Source organism: Phascolarctos cinereus, unplaced genomic scaffold, assembly GCF_003287225.1.
Source record: "Phascolarctos cinereus isolate Bilbo 61053 unplaced genomic scaffold, phaCin_HiC Scaffold_9;HRSCAF=440, whole genome shotgun sequence".
Lineage (NCBI taxonomy): Eukaryota > Metazoa > Chordata > Mammalia > Diprotodontia > Phascolarctidae > Phascolarctos > Phascolarctos cinereus.
The window spans coordinates 2,763,573-2,781,799 of NW_027556402.1; the positions used below are offsets into that span (position 1 = coordinate 2,763,573).

The 18,227-nt window shown below is 52.8% G+C and overlaps 1 protein-coding gene across 1 annotated transcript in view; it reads right to left on the reverse strand.

Annotated features, from left to right (window-relative positions):
• The window catches only part of ASAH1 (N-acylsphingosine amidohydrolase 1), a 29,267-nt gene extending 11,719 nt beyond the window's left edge, over positions 1 to 17,548 (reverse strand). Inside the window, exons 1-3 of the mRNA XM_020976733.2 lie at positions 17,385 to 17,548; positions 6,965 to 7,011; positions 1,352 to 1,442 (exon numbers count right to left, since the gene is read on the reverse strand). Coding sequence (XP_020832392.1) covers positions 1,352 to 1,442; positions 6,965 to 7,011; positions 17,385 to 17,474 — 228 coding nt within the window. The 5' untranslated portion in view covers positions 17,475 to 17,548. The remainder of the gene's footprint in view (positions 1 to 1,351; positions 1,443 to 6,964; positions 7,012 to 17,384) is intronic.
• Positions 17,549 to 18,227: the final 679 nt, after the last annotated feature.

An 18,227-nucleotide genomic window follows, 5' to 3' on the forward strand; every position in this document is an offset into this window, starting at 1 on the left:
CAGCCCCAGGGCCATCCGGGAACCTCATCTTGGTTTACTGATTACTTGGTGTCAAGGACCATAAAGGGAAGCCAAGTGGAAGGCTGGGACTCCAGAGGCAGGGGCCAAGCCCGGAAGGAAATGTCTGGAAGCCCCTAACATCCATCAAGGGTGGCTGATGCTCCACAGCTACCCACACGGGCAGACCCACCAGGGCAAGGGTGGGCGGGCTGGGCACCACCAGGCCCGCTCATCGGATAACTGAGAAAACAAGAGCTCGTGGAGGTGAAGGGACCCCCGAAGGAATAGTTCCCAAGGTGTGAGGCCCCACCTTGAACCCCAAGGGAAGGACCCATCTCTACCGTACTCTAGGCCAAGGAGCCCCAGACCAGGAGCAAAGCACTTGGCTTCCCATCCCCGCCCTCACCCTTATTCCTTGCCTGACCTCAGGCACAGGCCTTCCTCCCCAGGGGCCTCAGTTTCCTCATCTGTAAAATGAAGAGTTTGGACCAGAGAGCCTCTTATCCATATACTAGAACCAATTAAAGAACAATGTAATGGTCTCATGACACCCTCAGTCAAGGTCACTGCAGGCTGGGAGGGCCGGGAACGGCTTAGGCCCCAGCACGCACCCTCGGCTACTCTGTGAGGGCAGTGTGGGCACAGCAGTCTGTCCAAAGAACGAGCGAGCCCGGAGGGCATCAGAGGAAGAGGAAAGACCAGCACCTCGTCTACAAATATCCCACCCCATGGAGGAAAGGACAGCCCCACTTCTCCAGGAATGAACAGCTCACAGAAGCCACTGCCACGGGGCCTGTGGGCCGTCCCGTGCCCCGACCCCATGAGGGGGCACAGGTGCAGAGGTCTCGATCAGGCCCCGGCTTTTTTTTTACACGGGTCACTGAGACCCCAGAAAGGTGACCCAAGGCCTAAACCCAGGTCCATCTCTGATGCCAAGTCAGGTGCTCTTTCCACTGGGTCTCCTGGGGGCCGAGGCTCAACCAATCCCCTTTTCCTACAAGACCCCACCACCCCCTTTCCTCTGAACAGCCTCCCCCTTCTCTGAAATCTCTTTGCACTCCTCTGGGCAAAGCTAGTAACACTTGATAATGTAATAACTGCAAAGGAAAGGAGATTTACTCCTCAATAAGACTGCCAAGTGCGAGGCACGGCCGGAGCCAGGCCCTCCAGAAAGCCTGATCTAAAACAACAGATCAGGAATGGGCGAGTAAACAGTAGAACTATGGGGCCTCCCCCTGCCGAAAAAAAAAGGATTCTTCAAAGAGTTAATAAACACATTAATGCAATGTTACATTTTGTTTAGAAAATCATATACAACTCTGTCAAGAAGAAGCGGAAGGTTCTCTCCTACCCCTGGTGACATGTCTGTGATAACCTCGTGCCATCGCTTGTACGGGGGCAAGTCAAGATTGATGGTGTACCAAGGCACCGGACCTCTGTACCTGGAATAGAAGCACATGAATCGCTCATTAAAGTCCAAGAATGCATGCAAAGAGAAGTGAGCAGAGCCAGGCACGCAGGGCACGCAGGAACAGCAACCTCAAACACTGATCCCGTGAATGACCGAGCTATTCTGATGAATACAATGAACCGAGAGAATTCCAAAGGGCTTGTGATGAAGAACGCTCTTCAACTCCTGAAAAAGACACTGACAGAGTCTGAATGCAGATCAAAGCACACTTTCCAAACTTTCTTCATTTTTCTTGTTTGTTTTTTTTTAAGTCTGTGCTTTCTTTTGCAACATGGTTAATAAGAAAATGTTTTACATGACCTCAGATATATAAGACATATCAAAGTGCTTGCCTTATCAAGGAGAGGGCTGGGGGGGAGGGAAGGAGAGACTATGGAACTCAAAATCTGAAAAAAAATGAATGTTAGTTTTTTTACATGTAATTGAGAATTATTTAATGAAATAAAAAATATATTGGGAGAAAGCAATAAAAGTATATGAAGCTATAAAAACTAATTAAATAAAAAAAGACAGAAGTAAACAACTGGAGAAATAGTAATTGCTCATGGGTAGACTGAGCCAATATAATAAAAATGGCAATTCTATCTAAATTAATTTACTTTTTCAGCGCCATACTAATTAAACTAACAAAAATATTTTATGGAGCTAGAAAAAATAATAACAATTCATCTGGAAGAAAAAAAGGTCAAGAATTTCAAGGGAATCCATGAAAAAAATGTAAAGGAAGGCAGCCTAGCAGTACCAGATCCTCAAAATACAGTAATCATCAAAACAATCGGATACTGGCTAAGAAATGGAGTGGAATAGATCAGGTATGCAATACACAGTAGTAAATGACCATAGTAATCTAGCGTTTGATAAATCCAAAGGTCCAAGCTCTGGGGGCAAGAACTCACTGTTTGACAAACATTTCTGGGAAAGCTGGAAAGCAGTTCAGCAGAAATCAGGTACAGACCAACATCTCACATCAAATACACCAAGAGAAGGTTTAAATGGGTATGCAATTTCTTGTTCGTTTTATGTTGAGGTTTATCTACATCTGAAAGGAGTACATTGAGGCCCCCCACTAGTACAGTTTCACTGTCTATTTCCTCCAGCAATTCATTTAACTTTTCCTTCAAGAATTTGGATGCTATGCCATTTGGTGCATACATATTCAGTACTGATATTAATTAATTGTCTGTGGTACCTTTTAGCAAAATAGTTTCCCTGATTATCTCCTTTAATCAGATCTATTTTTGCTTTTGCTTTGCTACCTGTGCCTTCTTTACTTCAGCTGAAACATAATAGATTCTACTCTAGCCCTTATTTTAACTCTATTGTGTCTGTCTGTTTCAAGTATGTTTCTTGTAAACAACATATTGTTGAAGTTTGGTTTCTAATCCCTTCTGCTTCCCATGTCCGCTCATCCCATTCACATTCAGAGTTATGATTGCTAACTGAATATTTCATTTCATCCTATTTTTTAAAATTTTATTCTTTTTTACCCCATCCCCTCTTCAAAAGACTGTTTTGTGTCTGACCACTGCCTCCTTTAATGTACCCTCCCTCTTAGTGCCCAAATCTTTCTCTTAGCCCATTCTCCTCCTGCTTCCAAGGGTGTGGGGTGTGTGTATCTGTTCTTCCATCTTTGAAAATCTGTTCAGATGAGAGTGGAATTCAAATATTCTTCCCTATTCTCCCCACTGTACCTTCTATTGTACAAATTCTTCCTTACGTGCCTCTTTTATGTAAGATCTCCCCCATTCTTCCTCTCCCTTCCTCTTTCTCCCAGTGATCCTTCCTTCTCACTCTTCCATTCTTTTGAGATCATCCCAACCTCATACACTCATACCCATGCTATCTTTCTATGTAGACTTTTCTAACTGCCATGATGATAAAAGTTCTGAGGGGTTACATTTTGTGTTTGAATGTTAACTTTTCTATTCAGCTCTGGTCTTTTCATCAGGAATACTTGAAATTTTCCTTCTGTTAAATGGCCATTTTCTTCCCTGAAATATTATATTCAGTTTTGCTAGGTAGGTTATTCTTGGTTGTAATCCTAGCTCATTTGCCTTCTAAATATCATATTCTAAGCTCTCTGCTCCTTTAATGTGGTAGCTGCTAAATCTTGTGTGATCCTGACTCTGGCTCCACAGTACTTGAATTCTTTCTGTTTGGCTGCTTGTAGTATTTTCTTTTTGACCTGGGAGCTCTGGAATTTGGCTATAATATTCCTGGGAGTTTTCATTTTAGGATCTCTTTCAGGTGACCAGTGGATTCCTTTAATTTCTACTTTGCCCCCTGGTTGTATGATATCTGGACTGTTTTCTTTTATAATTTCTTGAAATATGATGTTAAGGCTCTTGTTTTGATCCTGGCTTTCAGGTAGTCCAAAAATTCTTAAATTATCTCTCTTCAATCTATTTTCCAGGTCAGTTGTTTCTTCTAGGGGATATTTCACATTCCCCCCCTACTTTTTCAGTCTTTGACTTTGTGTTATTGTTTCTTAATGTCTCCTGGAGTCATTGGCTTCCATTTCACCTATTCTAATTTTTAAGGACTTATTTTCTTCAGTATTTTTTGGTACCTCTTTTATCATTTGATGAACCCTGATTTTTAAGAAATTATTTTCTTTAGTATTTGTCTCTTCTACCAAGCTGTTCTCTTTTCATAATTTTTTTAACATGGTTTTAATTTCTTTTCCCAATCTTTTCTCTTGTTCTGATTTGATGTTTACAATACTTTCCCCTCTTTATCTCTTTCTTCAGCTCTTCTAGGAATTCTTGTTGGGTTTGTCTTCAATCTGCATTTTTCTTTGAGGCTTTGCCTGTAGATGGTTTCCAGTAATTGTCTTCTGAGTTCATGTCTTGAGGTTTCCCATCCCCAGAGTAGCTCTTTGTGACTGGGTTCTTCATCAGTCTGCTCACTCTTCCAGCCTGCTTATTGACTTTGCACTTTGTGAGTACCGGGCTCTGCTCACATCTGGGAAGGATATCTGGCCTGAGCTTTTGCTGCTTTGTGGCTCAGTCTAGGGGCCCATAACTTCTTGTTGCTTCTAATGTGCTGTGATCCAGGGAGAGGTCTGGTCACTGCCCTCCTGGTCTGTGCTCAGCTCTTTCCCCGGGGGTAAGGACCCTGCTCTCTTGCAACCACAATGCTCTTCTCTTCCCCAGAACTGGGTAATGAGAGGCAGAGCTGCCATATGGAACCTACCCTCATTTCCACAGAGAGTGGGGGGGGGAGACTCTTAATTGTCAGTTTGGAAAAACTGTGTGGTGGCTGGAGAAAAGCCTGTCCAGGTTAGAGAAGACAGAAAAAAAAAAACCCACCAAGGAATGAGAGAGAGGCCTTCTTTCTGCACAGAGCTGTTGTAACTAAGCTTTATTTGCTAAAGAGGATGAAGAGGATTCCTCCAAGTTTCGCCTGTTGTCCTGAATGAAGAAGGTGGCGTGAAGCCATTCTGAAGCATGAAGACGCCGTAACAGAGAGGGCTGGGCGACTCTGGCTGCAGTCATCTCATGCCAAAATATGGTCCACAGCCTGCCGTGTTATCATTGGTTTTACTGTTCACAAGTCATGTAGTCACTATTTTAACACATCTGGTCATATTAGTAATAATAATTTGGTGAAATAGAATGAGAGCTCTAACTGCTTAAGGAGAAAGAGGCTACAGTTTCAGTAACTGATAAGCCCTGGCTCAGCCTCACTCAGGATGATGAGGACGAATGGGGCGTTGAGCCACGCTGTACAGGGAGGCCAGTGACCCACGTAACTGTGACGTGTGGGGGGCCGTCCTGTCACACAGCACCGGCTCCTAAGAGACTGCCCATCCATGGTGCTCTTCTCTGCCCCCTCCCTTGGCAATCTCATTCATTCCCTGAGCTTCACCTCATTGGAGGGAATGGGGGATGAGAACCCGCCTCCCCAGACCGGCCCTCTCCCTTGGCGCCTCGCCCATCTATGGGGTGTCCCCACGGCGTCCCCACCTGGATGTTCCGTGCTAAGCTGGTCTCTCGGGCACCTTTGGGAGCCTATGGTCTCATGCCCCAAACCAAACTCTCCCCGAGCCCTGCTGTCACCGTCCCCATCTGTGGCCCGTCTGTTCGCGAGGCTCCCATGTTCAGAAGCCAGGCACGGCCTCTGCCTCTGTCCTTGTCCTTTGCTCCCCGCCCTTCTCAGATCAAATCTGTTTTGGCCAAGGGCTGCTGCCTTGGCCTAGGACATCTGTCTGCCCCCTCCTCTCAGTTTCCAAAGCGGCATCCTCAGGCAGGCAGATGCGGCAGGGGAAGATCTCTCCTCCGCTCTGCCCACCTCAATCACTAAGTGCCTACGCAGTGCCAAGCACTGGGCTCAGTGCCTCCATCCTGTCCTTCACACGGGATGTCCCTGTGTACTGACCTGGTCATCACCATCCCCTGATCAAAGAGCCCTTCTGTTTTTGACCATTCAGAGAACATTGAAGCCCAAGAAGGAGGGGGTCCTGGGGAAGCTGGCCACGCAAGGGGAAAGGAAATGAGGCAACCACGAGCTGGCTGCTGCCCGCTCACTGGGCCATCCATGCTAGCCTGGGCCTTGCCACTCAGCATCGAAAGCCCTTCTCCTCCAGGAAGCCCCCCCGATTCCCCTCAGCTCTCACACCACGCTCTTCTGAGGCCTCCCTGCCCTGATCATGTGCTAGAGGGCCACCTCTTCGGCAAGCTCCTCCAGGGCCTGGCCCACGACCCACCATGAGGTGACCGACACCCTCTGCATGGCAGCCCATCCGGGAGGTGACTGCGATTTCTCTGCAGGGCATGAAGGCTGATTCAAGTCCACTCCCACTGGAGCAGGGTCTGCCAGCGGCTACAGCCAGGGTTTCCTGTGACCTCAGAGTATGCCAAGAGGGATGCAGAGATGAAGGAAAGGGATGGTACCCTGCTGCTGGCAATCCACAAGCCTGGGCCCAGGCGGGCAGTGAGGCTCCTGCGTGAGACACCAGGGAGGGAGGCCCGGACCATCCCTGCCACCCCACTGCTGAATGCACCGACCACTGCTGGCCCTCTTCTGCACTGGCTGAGGCTGCCCCCACTGCCCGCAGGCCCCACGCCCCGGCCGGGCCTGGAAATAAGCATCGGATGGGTTCTGTCCAATTCCTGCAGCCACTGTCAGGTGCCGCACCTGGGCTCATGTTCTGGAATGGACAGAAGGGTGCCCGCCCTCAAGTGTGGACGGGGAACTAGGCCTTCCGCGTTGACATCATTTCCTTTCCCTGAGATCTCTGGGGCACGGCTCAGGGACAGGACCCCAAGATGCACAGGCTCAGATGTTTGGAGCCTGACCTCGGAGACCCCGGAGCCCATCCCCCTCATTTTACAGAGGAGGGAATTGGGCAAAGAGCGGTTCACAGCTCAGAAAGCGTGAGGCAGCCCGGGAAGCCCGGTCCTCCTGCCTGCAGGGCCCATTCCTGATCCCCTCTGCCACGATCCCAAGGGGAAATCACACAAAGACCCAAAAGAGAACTGCTTTACTCACGTGGGCCCAGAAGGAGGGTAGGTAGACTTTCTGCAATCTTCTGTCCACTGTTTAAAAAAAAGAAAACATTGTTTCAGAACAGACCTCTCATGGGCTCCCTGAACAGACTGCCAGAATGTAAGCCCTTCCCTTCTACTAAGATCTGCCTGGACAAGTACAGGCAGGTGGTGTAGCTGTTAGAATGCGAGGCCAAAGTCAGGAAGACCCGAGTTCAAATCTCACCTCCCTCACTAGCCATCTGACCCTGGGCAAGTCACTGAGCTGTGGCCTGCTTCAGGTTCCTTATCTACAAAATGGGGATAATAACAGCATTTATCTCCTAGAGTTGTTATGAGGTCCAAGTGGGGCACTACTTGGACTATTGTTCTTTTTTAAAATTTCAGCTAGGCGGTGCAACAGATAGAGCACCAGGCCTGGAATCAGGAAGGCTCATTGTCCTGAGTTCAAATCTGGCCTCAGACACTTTCTGGCTGTGTGACCCTGGGCAAGTCACTCAAGCCTGTTTGCCTCAGTTTCCTCATCTGTCAAATGAGCTGGAGAAGGAAATGGCAAACCCTTCCAATATCTCTGCCAAGAAACCCTCAAACGGGGTCATGAAGAGTTGGACACAACTGAAAAACATGATTTCAAAGACACTTAAGTGATTCTATCAGTGAAACACAAGATGTCAGAACACCCCCTCCCCACCTTCCCCAGATAGGTTGAGCCAACCAGGAAGAAAAGCCAGCAGTCAAGCAAACGAAACTAACAGCATTCACTACTGTTCGGCTTCTTAGAGGGACTCTTGTTGGACCTGTATCTATCGGCATAGGGAACTCTCCAGCAATGGAATTCCCCCTCCCTCTGGGGAGCCAAAGTCACAGCCCGGAGGGGTCAGTGGTGAGGCCTGAAGACAGCTCTTCCTGGCCTGGGGTGGAGGCTGGCTCTCCCAAGCCACTACAGTCCCTGGTCTAGAAGACAGCTCATTCCCAGGACAGGGGAAGCCTGCCGGCCCCACCTGGCTTCCTTCATGAGGCAGTAACAAAAGGACCAAGTGATTTTAATCTTTCCAACTGGACTGACTTGAGAGCTCAGTCCTTTCCCACCTGCCCAGTTTTAGCAGGTAGTGGTGGCCGGGAGAGCAGGTGTTGGGTTCACATCTTTATTCCTAGACTAGATTCCCCCTTAGACCTCTCCGGGCCAAGAATTCTCAGATTCTATAAGCTGCACGAGGAAGCCCCTTCTGCTCTGCCAGAGTCCTCCACAATCACTCCAGTAGATGTCTGCTTTAAGGTTGGCAGAGTGATTTACATGCCCTCCAGATGATGGCCCTGTGAACTACTAAGGACTCCAAGTAGTGTTAGCCCCACTTACAGGTGAAGAAACTGAGGCTGGGTCTCAAGTCTAGTACTTTTCTCCTTTGGTGGGATTCACACCCACCAGGTCCCTTCTAACTAGAATGAGACCCACAAAGAGGCTGCCCACAAGGGGAATCTCAGAAGACACTCTGGAATTCTTGAGGATTCTTGACTAGACTTCCCCACATTCTGCCCTGGACGTTTGAGAGGCAGAGCCCTGGGCTGTGTTCTAGGAGGTGGGCTCAGAGGAGGAATCAGCACTCGTTCAAACAAGGAAGAAAATGCTTCTTAGCACAGCCACCAGTCCAGGACCAAACAAGAAATCTATCCATGTTCTAGTGCCCCTCCACCGAGCTCCCACCATCCAGGTTAGGTGGTGCTGCAGCGGACAGAGAACCAGGCCTGGACTCAGGAAGACTCCTCTTCATGGGTTCAAATCTGACCTCAGACACTTACTAGCTGTGTGACCCTGGGCAAGTTATTTAGCCCTGTTTGCCTCAAAATGAGTTGGAGGAGGAAATGGCAAACTGTTCTAGGATCTTTGCCAAGAAAACCCCAGATGGGGTCATGGTCTGAATGAGAAACAACAAAATCAACATCCCACTTAATTTCCAGTATCAATTCCATCTTATCTTTCACATATTTTGGGCTGAGGTTTTTTTTCCTGAGGGCTCAGAAAAAGCCTTCTATAAATGACAGGACAGCCTTTTCTCAGAACCGCCCTGCTAGGGAGGGCCTGGGGCCCGTGTCCTGCTTACAAATGAGAAAGCTGGGGCTCCCGAAGAAAATGGACACACTCCCCCCACCTGTCTGCACACACTGCACTGCTCCGGTCACTGACAGAACCCTCCAGCAGGACCACGTTCAGCCTATAACACGGACCTCACGCCCAAAGTCTGCCTCCTAAGCACCCTCCCTGGGATGCACTGGACAAGTCCCTCCACAATCCGCCTCTCCTCAACTTTGCCTGGCCCCAGGCCGTCTGCCCTGGTTCTGGGGATTCCCACAAGCTGGCTCACCCACATCCTCCCTTTTGGCCCTCCCTCTGCAGAGAGCCGCTGCAGGAGGGCCACCCCTGGTCCAAGGTCCCAGGAAGGACTGCTGACTGCCCACTCCCTTCTCTCTGCCCCTCCTTCGTTGGAAGTCTGGTGACCGGCCCCTCTTCTAAACCACTGTCTCTCAGTTCCTCCATTCCGGGGTCATTCATTCCCCTCCTGCGTCAGCCATCTACTCCAGGACCAACCTCATCCCCAAAGCGTTCCCCCAAGACTTGGGCTGAGAGGTACCTTCTGACCTTGTGTCGGGGTGTCCTACATTCCACCCTCCCCCCTTACAGGTATAGAGGGAGAGGCCGCTGATTCAAGCTAATAATTACCAAATGCCTACGGTATAAAGGGCGGCACGATGCTGGCTGTGTTTCCACAATGGTTTTTATCTCGGCCCAAGCACTTTACCCATGGCCGGGATCTCCAAAATGCCCAATGAGCTCACAGGACCCTCAGAGACACAGCCTGTCATAAGGGAAGTGCTGCTGATGGGGAAAGGCCCGGGGGTGGAGGACCAGATCTGGCCCAACGCCAGCTAAGGGAGAGGTCAGGGACCAGTAGAGAAGGAAGTGGAGGCATGAAACAGGAGCAGTTATACATTCCTCAGGGGCAGCAGGTGGTGAGGAGGATACAGGCTGGCCCGGCGTCAGGAATCTCAGTGGTCCTGTTCAAATCTGGACTCAGGCACTTCCTAGCTATGTGACCCTGGGGAGGTCACTTCACCCTGCTGCCTCAGTTTCTTCATCTGTTGCATGAGCTGGCGAAATCGATGGCCAACTGCTCCAGTGTCTTTGCCAAGAAAACCTCAGATGGGGTGACGGAGACAGACATGACAGAAAAACGACTGACCACATTCCTTGTCTCTTTTTTTTTTTTTGGCGGGTGGAGGGGTGGGAGACATAATCACAGAACACTTAGCAAATATGCAACTCTGAAGCCTGCGGGAAACAATCCCCAACACCCGCGCCCATTTACACGCCGAGGTGCACAAAGCATTTCCTCCCCTAGAACCATGCAGGGAAGCACTGCTAATACTTCTGTCCCACTTTACAGGGGAGGTCCCATTTGACTGAGGGTCTGCAAGGGAGGCTGTCTTGCCACGGTCAGCCTCACAGGCACCCAAACCTTGTGACTGCCTCATCCAGCGCATCCCAAAGGACTCAGTCTCCCCAGGGCCCCGCCTTCCCTGCTTCACTCTGCAAGGCTGCGCCCATGACCCCAGGGCTTACACATGGAAGGGCCCTTTGAGGTCCTCCCTCCTTTTCCAAGGTCACACAGAAAGTGTGAGAGGCTAGATTAGAACCCAGGTCCTGGAGCCCGAGTTCAGCACCTGGACCCTGGCTCATCCTGCCTTCTCCAATAGGCTAAGGCATGGCAAAGGCCACTCTGTGGTGACCAGAAAGCCCCACCTGCTAGCGGGCACTAGTATTCTGCTTCTTTGGATTAGTCAGGATGGAATTTTCTTCCCAAACTATCTCTGGAGGGTTTTTAGCAAAACTGGAGTGGAAGGTTGAGACCACCTACTTCACCAGCTGCCTGGAACACTCTGGGGCTACCCTTCCTTCCTTCTCTAAGGCTTAACTTCCTTTTTCTACATCAGTCAATAGACACTGAGCATTGGCAGGCAGGCCAGGGCGTTGCCTGAATGACTGTCAGCGCAGGGCAGAGGACAAGCTGCAGACACTAATATTCCGTACAATCCCGCACGTTCTGTGCACCAGAGAGGCCCAGAGCTCTTCAAGGAACACGTCACCGAAGGTGCATTTGACTGTGGGACAATCTGAGCTGCACTTGGGAGGTAGTGAGCTCCCCGTGGTTATGAATCTTCAAGTGGAGTCTGAGGGGCCGGGAAATTGGCAGAAGGGATCCCTAAAGTTGGGTCAGACATCTTCTGGGATCTCTTGCAATTCTGTGCTCCGACTTACCCTTCAAAAGAGAGTGAGGAATACAATAGAGAAAGGAAGGACTGAGGATCGGAGAGAGTAAATGTTGGAGGTGGGAAGTGCCAGGGCTTGGCCCATTCCTTTCTAGTGCTGCCAAAGGCCAGAGGTTCAGCTGCAACGCCTGTGGGTTCAAAGACTTTGAGGTTCCAAAGCATTCTTTCAATTAGCCCCTTGAACTTGAATGTCAGCCAGTTACCAGATACTCCAAGGAGGCCCCAGGGCTGCGGGGCTTATATACAGACCGCAGAGAGGGGCAGAAAAAGCAGGCTGGCCCCCAACTTCACCTCACCCAGGGGCCCGACACAGGAAGGGGAAGTCGGGAGCCCAGCCACTGGCCACAGTGGCCTCAGACCATGGCTGGAGGTCAACATATCGAGTACCAATAATAGCCAGGTAGTGTGAGGAGGCAGGCTCCCCTCCAATGAAGGGGAGAGCCCTGGCACAAGGCAGAGAGATTTGAGTTCAAATCTGGCCTCAGAAAAGCCCAGCTGTGTAAATGCGCAAGTCACCTACCCTCAGCCTGCCTCAGTTTCCTCATCTGCAAGATGAGGCTGGCTGGAATGAGCATGGCTGTGAGGAGGGAATGAGATAATATCTGTAAGTGTCTGCAGACCTTAAGTCACCCTAGAAATAGAAGCAGCCTACTACTGTTGGCAGATCTCAGGGGTGGACATGCCAGGACCACCTTGACAGGAGGGAAGGACGTGACGCAGTGTTGCTGAAACCATGACAAGCTTGGTTAAGAAGGCTCTCCAGTGCGCTGAGGGAGGCCTTTGTTTCTACGGACGCCGTTGTCTACTCTGCTAACTACAGGACGGTCAGTAAGTCATCTGCTCACGGCCGGCCTTAAAGGAAATGGGAGGTGGCCGGGAGAAGGAGCGCTGTGCTGGGCCAAAGGAGAAGTGAGGGTGCGAGCGACAGGCAAGCGGCTGATCTGTCCTGTGATTCAAATACAGAAGGAAGGAGAGGCCAGGCCCTCCACATGGGGGGCAGACATCTGAGGCTCAGAAGACAAGGAAGGAAGCCCTGAGGCGGAGGGGGTGCCCTCAAGAACAAAGTCTGGGGTGGTCCTGGAGCTTGGACAAGCGTGCTTGGTCAAGATGCGGCCCAGCCAGGGGCCGGGTGACGGGCATGACCAGGGAGTCCCAAGGGCCGCGAGTTCTGTTTTCTCTTCCAAGGAGGAGCTTGGGACCTGGCTAACAGGGCTGCTGTTCAGTCACATCTGACCTGTCATGACCCCATCTGGGGTTTTCTTGGCAGAGATACAGAAGCAGTTTGCCATTTCCTTCTCCAGCTCGTTTTACAGATGAGGAAACTGAGGCAAACAGGGCACAGTCACTTGCCCAAGGTCACACACTAGGAAGTGTCTGACGCCAGATTTGAACTCAGGAAGATGAGTCTTTTTGACTCCAGGCCTGGCGCTCTATCCACACTGCACCGGCTCACAGCGAGTGGATCCCAAAAATAACTTGGGGAACCGTCCAGCCGACCCTAATGGGTTCTAGTCGCTGGGGCCAGATGAACTGCACCCTCAAGAGGAAAGACCAGGCAGTGACAGTCTGTGATTCTTGAACCGCCTTGGAGAAGGCCTGAGGCACCAAGGACTAAATTCTTTATTTTCAACAAAGACAATACAGTCTGGAAATCAGAGGAAGCCAACAAGCTTGACTTACGGCTGGCAAAATCCCAGCGCACACAAGGGAAGCAGTCATCAGTGACACCAGCACAGTGAACGGCCCCGTATTTCACCCAGGGACTGGACCAGCAGATCAGGGGGTTGCAGAACTAACTAGGGCCTTTGGTTTCACTCACTCATCTGATGATGACAGTTGTGTTTTGCTTGGGGATAAAATAGGGAGATGTGAGTGACTTGAGTCTAACTCAATCAGAGAAATGGATTTGGAAGTGACAGGAAGACTCAGAGTGGTCAACAATGGGTAGATGTCCACCTGGAATGCTGTGCCTCGTGAAGCCCTTGACCTGAGCCTGGCCAACGTTTTATCCAGTGACTTGAACAAAGGCATGAATGACATGTTTATCACATTTGCAGATGGCATAAAGCTTGGAGGGAGAGCTAGGATGCCGGATCTCAGACCCAAGACCCAAAAGATGGCTCGACTGAGTAAGATAAAATTTAATAGGGATATGGGTGTGATGTCACTCTGGGATCCCAAGGATCTACTTTACAAATACAAGATGGCAGCGCCACGGTGAGACAACAGTTCACGTAAAAAACAACTGGAGTTTTAGAGGCATCTACAAGTTGAGACGGCCAGCAAGGAAGCTCACACTGAGGAGGAGTGAACTCTCCAGCTGTCCTTGGTCCTGTGGTGGCCACATCTGGATTCCTGGGTTCAATTCTGGGGGCCACATTTCAGGAAAGCCAGACAAGAGGGAATGTCGGAAGAGGCTGGGCCAGGATAGAGACCAGGAAACATGTGAGACTAGGGCTAGGGATGATTAGCCTGGAATAGAGAAAACCTGGAAGGAACAGCATGGCATCCAAGTATCTGAAAGGTGACGGTCATAGGGAAGAGAGGGTGGACTAGTCTGCTTGGCCCGAAAGGGTAGAGGAAGGAGCAGTGGAGAAAAGGTGATGGCTTGGGTGGGGGTGGCAGGGAGGCGTGAGCCCCCCTCCTTGGAAGGCTCTAGGCCGCTCAGACTCTGGTTCGGGTGCAGGCTGCTTGGGAAGTCCTCACTCCCCACAAAGCCCCACTCTGACACCTTAACGCGCTACAGAGATGACCCCGGATTTTCAGAGTATGGCAGAGGACACGTTCTGGAAGGATTCTCTGGGCTGGCAATGTATTTTGTGCTCGGAACCCTTCACAAACACACCCAGCTGAAGATGTTTCCAGGCACCGGCCCCTGCTGAAGAGCCTAGACTGAGGACTGACAAGAAAGCACACCTGAACTTCATGGATCCCATGAGAAGCTTCCACCCTCTCGGTGGTCCTGGGAACAGCTGTTTTCTCTTCTCTAGTCCAAATCACCCTCAGTGCCTCCAAATGCTCTACCCTCTGGCTGCCATTCAGAGCCCTCCCCACTGTGGCTGCCCCTCCTCTGAACAGGCTGTGTCCCTCCCCAGAGGTGGCAGGCACCCAAGACCTAATGACCAGGGTACTCAGAGGAGGAGCATTACTCAGATCAAGCCTCCCTCAGGGCCCAGCACCAGCACTGGCTCCTACAGGAGGCCTTTGGCCTTGATCGCCTGAATGCCACTCCCTTCTCTGCCCTGCCCCCCCCATTACCTTGTATTTACTTATACGTGAATATGTTGTTTCTAGTTAAAAAAGAAAGGTAAGCCTTTGAGGCAGGGCCTGTTCATTCTGCCTGTGTACCTTGGGTGCCCAGCACAGACCCTGGCACATAGCTGGTGAGGGCCTGGGGGCTGTGACTGCAGGGAAAGACACCCAGGAATGAGATGTTACAGAGATCTCGTCAAAGCCTTGCCCACCAATCAATCATCAGTTTCAGGATGATGGGCCACTTTCTCCACTGAGGCCTTGGAGACCCCATTAAACGACCTGGTGCTTCCTCTGTTGCCCTGCTCATCCATAGAACATATGTTTCCTCTGACGGGGATCTAGACGTGGGCCAGGCAGCCGTGGTTCTAGCCCGATACCCTGACAATGACCTTGCCCGCTAGGGTACAGAAGGCACTCACAGAGCACCAACCAGCAGAGAGCTAACCTGCCCCTGGTGCCAGCCCCATGTAGACCAACCAGTCTATCACGATCCTGCCGGTCAGCCCATGCCATCTACCACATATCAACCGTCCAGAGGCCTCGTAGGGGGTTTCCTTGAATGTTCTCAAAGGGAGAAGGACAGCTTGGCTCCTTCCCCTCAAAGGCTGGCTGCAAAAAGGGCTGTTGGTAATAGCTAAGCCACTTCTTTATCAAAAACAAAAACCCAGAAGTTACATGGATCCATGAGAGGAGCAGGCTGATGTCAGAGACCTGGGAACTAGACCAGCTTGTACCTGTTGTACATGGCAACATCTCGGTGGGCGGGGGGAGGGGTGTCTCTGTGTGTGCACTAAGGACCAGAGGTGGTCCTGCGGACAGGGACCTGCAGGAGAGCTCCCTAGAGCCCCAGACACAGGGGAGCTGGCCCTGCAGCCCAGGAGAGAGGACTCTACCCAGCTCATTCCACTCGGGCCTAGCCCTTCATCTTGACTCCTCTGCAGAACCTCCCTGACTTGTTTACAAAGGAGTGTCACCAAGGGGCCCTCAGTGTACCTATGGTGTAACCAGCCTGGGCCATCATTCTCCCTGCGAGGACAATCAGGGACAGTGGCCTTGGGTCTGAGTCCCTTCTGGAACCCCTAGGCCAGAGCTCCTGGCTGTGTGGCAGCCCCATCCTCCTCTCGTCCAAAGGAGATGAAAGGAGAGAGTGCCCAGGGTGGCTGCCCTGTGTGCCGCTCTGGCACCAGGATGCTGGACAGGGCTGGGCGGCCCTGGAGATGGGGCAGCTGTCAGGTCTCTATCTCCCCGCGCCACCCGCGAGTGTGTGTGCGTATACGCGTGTCTGCACACGTCCACACGTGAGTCCCTCTCTCCTTTGGGTCTCCGAGCCCAGTGCGGTACCTGGCGCTGGTGGCGTTAAATAAAAGCTTGCTGATTGTAGACGGGGTGAGGAAGGTGCAAGGTCCAGGTGACTCTGAGGTTGGGAACAAGAAGGGGGGTGTCCCCGACAGAGGCAGGGAGGTTAGCAAGAGTTTAGGGCTTGGGGGGAAGAGATGGTGAGGCTGAGCTTGAGACACTCTCAGGACTTCGGGGGGAGAATGTCCAGTGGGTGATCAGTGCTGGTCAGCAATAAGATGGAAGACAAGCATATTCCAAATACCAGCGTCCCCTCAGCAAGGCCAGAATAGCGAGGGCATCCCTGGGGTGTTAGAGGCCCTTGAAGGACAACCCCAGCACTCCATGATGGGCAGGACAAGCGTCTCAGAGGGTCAGGAGGCCACGCTGGGTGGCGTCCCAAGGAAGGGCTCCCATCACACACACACACACACACACACACACACACACCCCCACCCCAGGGTCATCTGGTCCAACCCCCTCATTCTACAAAGGAGGAAACCAAGGTCCAGAGAAGTCACTTGCCCCAAGTCAAACAGGCTTCAAGTGGGGAGGCAGGATTTAACCAAGGCTTCCAAGGCCACACCTAGGCCTTCCAACGATGAATTCAGTGTTCTTTCTACCACACGGGGTGTCCCCAGGCCTCAGCCTTCACCTGCCTTCTCCCTAGGGAGCACACCAGACCCCTCTCCTCCCTCAGGGGCTTAACCTTTCCTTGCAGCCCCAGGCTGTCTGCCCCTGCTCAGAGCCCTGACTTTAAATGCATAAAATAGAAAACGCAGGAGTACAAAGGAAACCAGCTGGGCCCTTGGGGTAAGACCTCCAGGTCTGGACTTGTTCCAAGCCCACAGCTGTCCCTGTCCCTGAGGAGGAAGGCCCGGCCAAGACCACGAACAGCTCTGGGGACCCCGCCACGCCCCCAGTTCCAAATCTACAGAACTCACGGGGGTCTAGCATCCGAGCCCTTCTCCACGTTCTCCTTCCTGTCCTAGCCCGGCTCGGGGTCGGCTCTCCTGCGCTGCCCTGATGGACCAGTCCAGTCACCCTGGCCAAACGGCCAATGGGTTCAAGAGAAGAATTCTCCCTGGGCGTGGGTGCGGCCCGGCACCAAGGCTGGGCTACGAGGAGGTGGAGCACTGGGGGAATGCACGGGGCGGGGGGGAGGGGGTGCACCCCTGGGGGAGCTGTCCTGCTGGTCAGCAGGGTCCGGTGGGGCGCACCAGTGGCAGCAGCCCGGGCAAGCTGGGGAGGGAGACCCGAGCCCTGCTGACGGCCTCAGTGGTCATCGCTGCCCCCCCCACTGACCACCTCGAGCGCAGCAGCAGTGGTGACGGGGGGGCAACACCTGGGTCACGCCCAAGGAGCCCGGAGTCCCCGGCCCACAGTCACCACGCAGGGGGCGGGCAGCCCTGGCCACCTCTCCAGGAGTGGCGGCTCCCTGCGGGCCTCTGTCTGCCCGCCCGTAGCACCGGCGCAGGTGAACCCCCCCGCCCCCGCGGCGCGGGCCTCACCGGGGGCGCTCGCTGGGCCAGCACGCAGGCCGTGGCCATGGCCGCCGCCGCCGCCAGGAGGGCGCAGAAGAAGTGCTCCGGGAACCGCATGCTCGCGCCGCCGCCGGCCTCTTAGTCCTTCCGCCCGTCACTGCCAGGCCTGCCTGCCTGCCCCACGCGCCCGGAGGTCTGCACTTTACGACAGCCCCGCCCCGCATCCAGGCCTCGCCCCGGACCACACCACCCGAGAGCGGTGCGGGGGAGCCTCTCACCCATGCCTGCGAGAGAGCGGCCGTCCCCGCCCGTACAGTCGTCCAATGCCCAACCTGCCTCCCCCGCCACTATTCAGACTATGGTACGTCCCGGGCCCCAGGACCTGCGGGGGGCGGGGACTCGGAGGGATGCCGCAAAGCCATTGGCCCATCCAGGCCAGCCCCGCCCACCTAAGGAGAGAGGGAGGGAGGGAGCTAGAGAAGAGAAACTGACCCGGGCCAGGCCCGGGAAGCTCAATGTCCCGCCCCAGCTCGGCCGGCTGCCGCCCTGGGTTCAGATGCTGCCTGAGGCCCGCTCCAGAGCTGGTCCTCATGTCGGTGCAAAGACGCAAAGTAAAGGAGCATCCAACGGGAGGGGACGGGGGTAGACGAGCTGGGGCCAGAGGCAGCCGGACGCATCCCTCCTCCTTGTGCTCATCCCCGCTGGAGAGGGGTCCGGGGACAGCCTGGGGGCGCCTCGGCACCGCCAGGGAACCTCCTGGGCACCTCCAGCAGCACCACGGGAGTGTCCACTTCCCACCCCGCACCAGTGAAGCCGCAGCTCTAGACACAAAGCTTACACCGGCTGCGCATGGGGCATACTGGCCAAAGA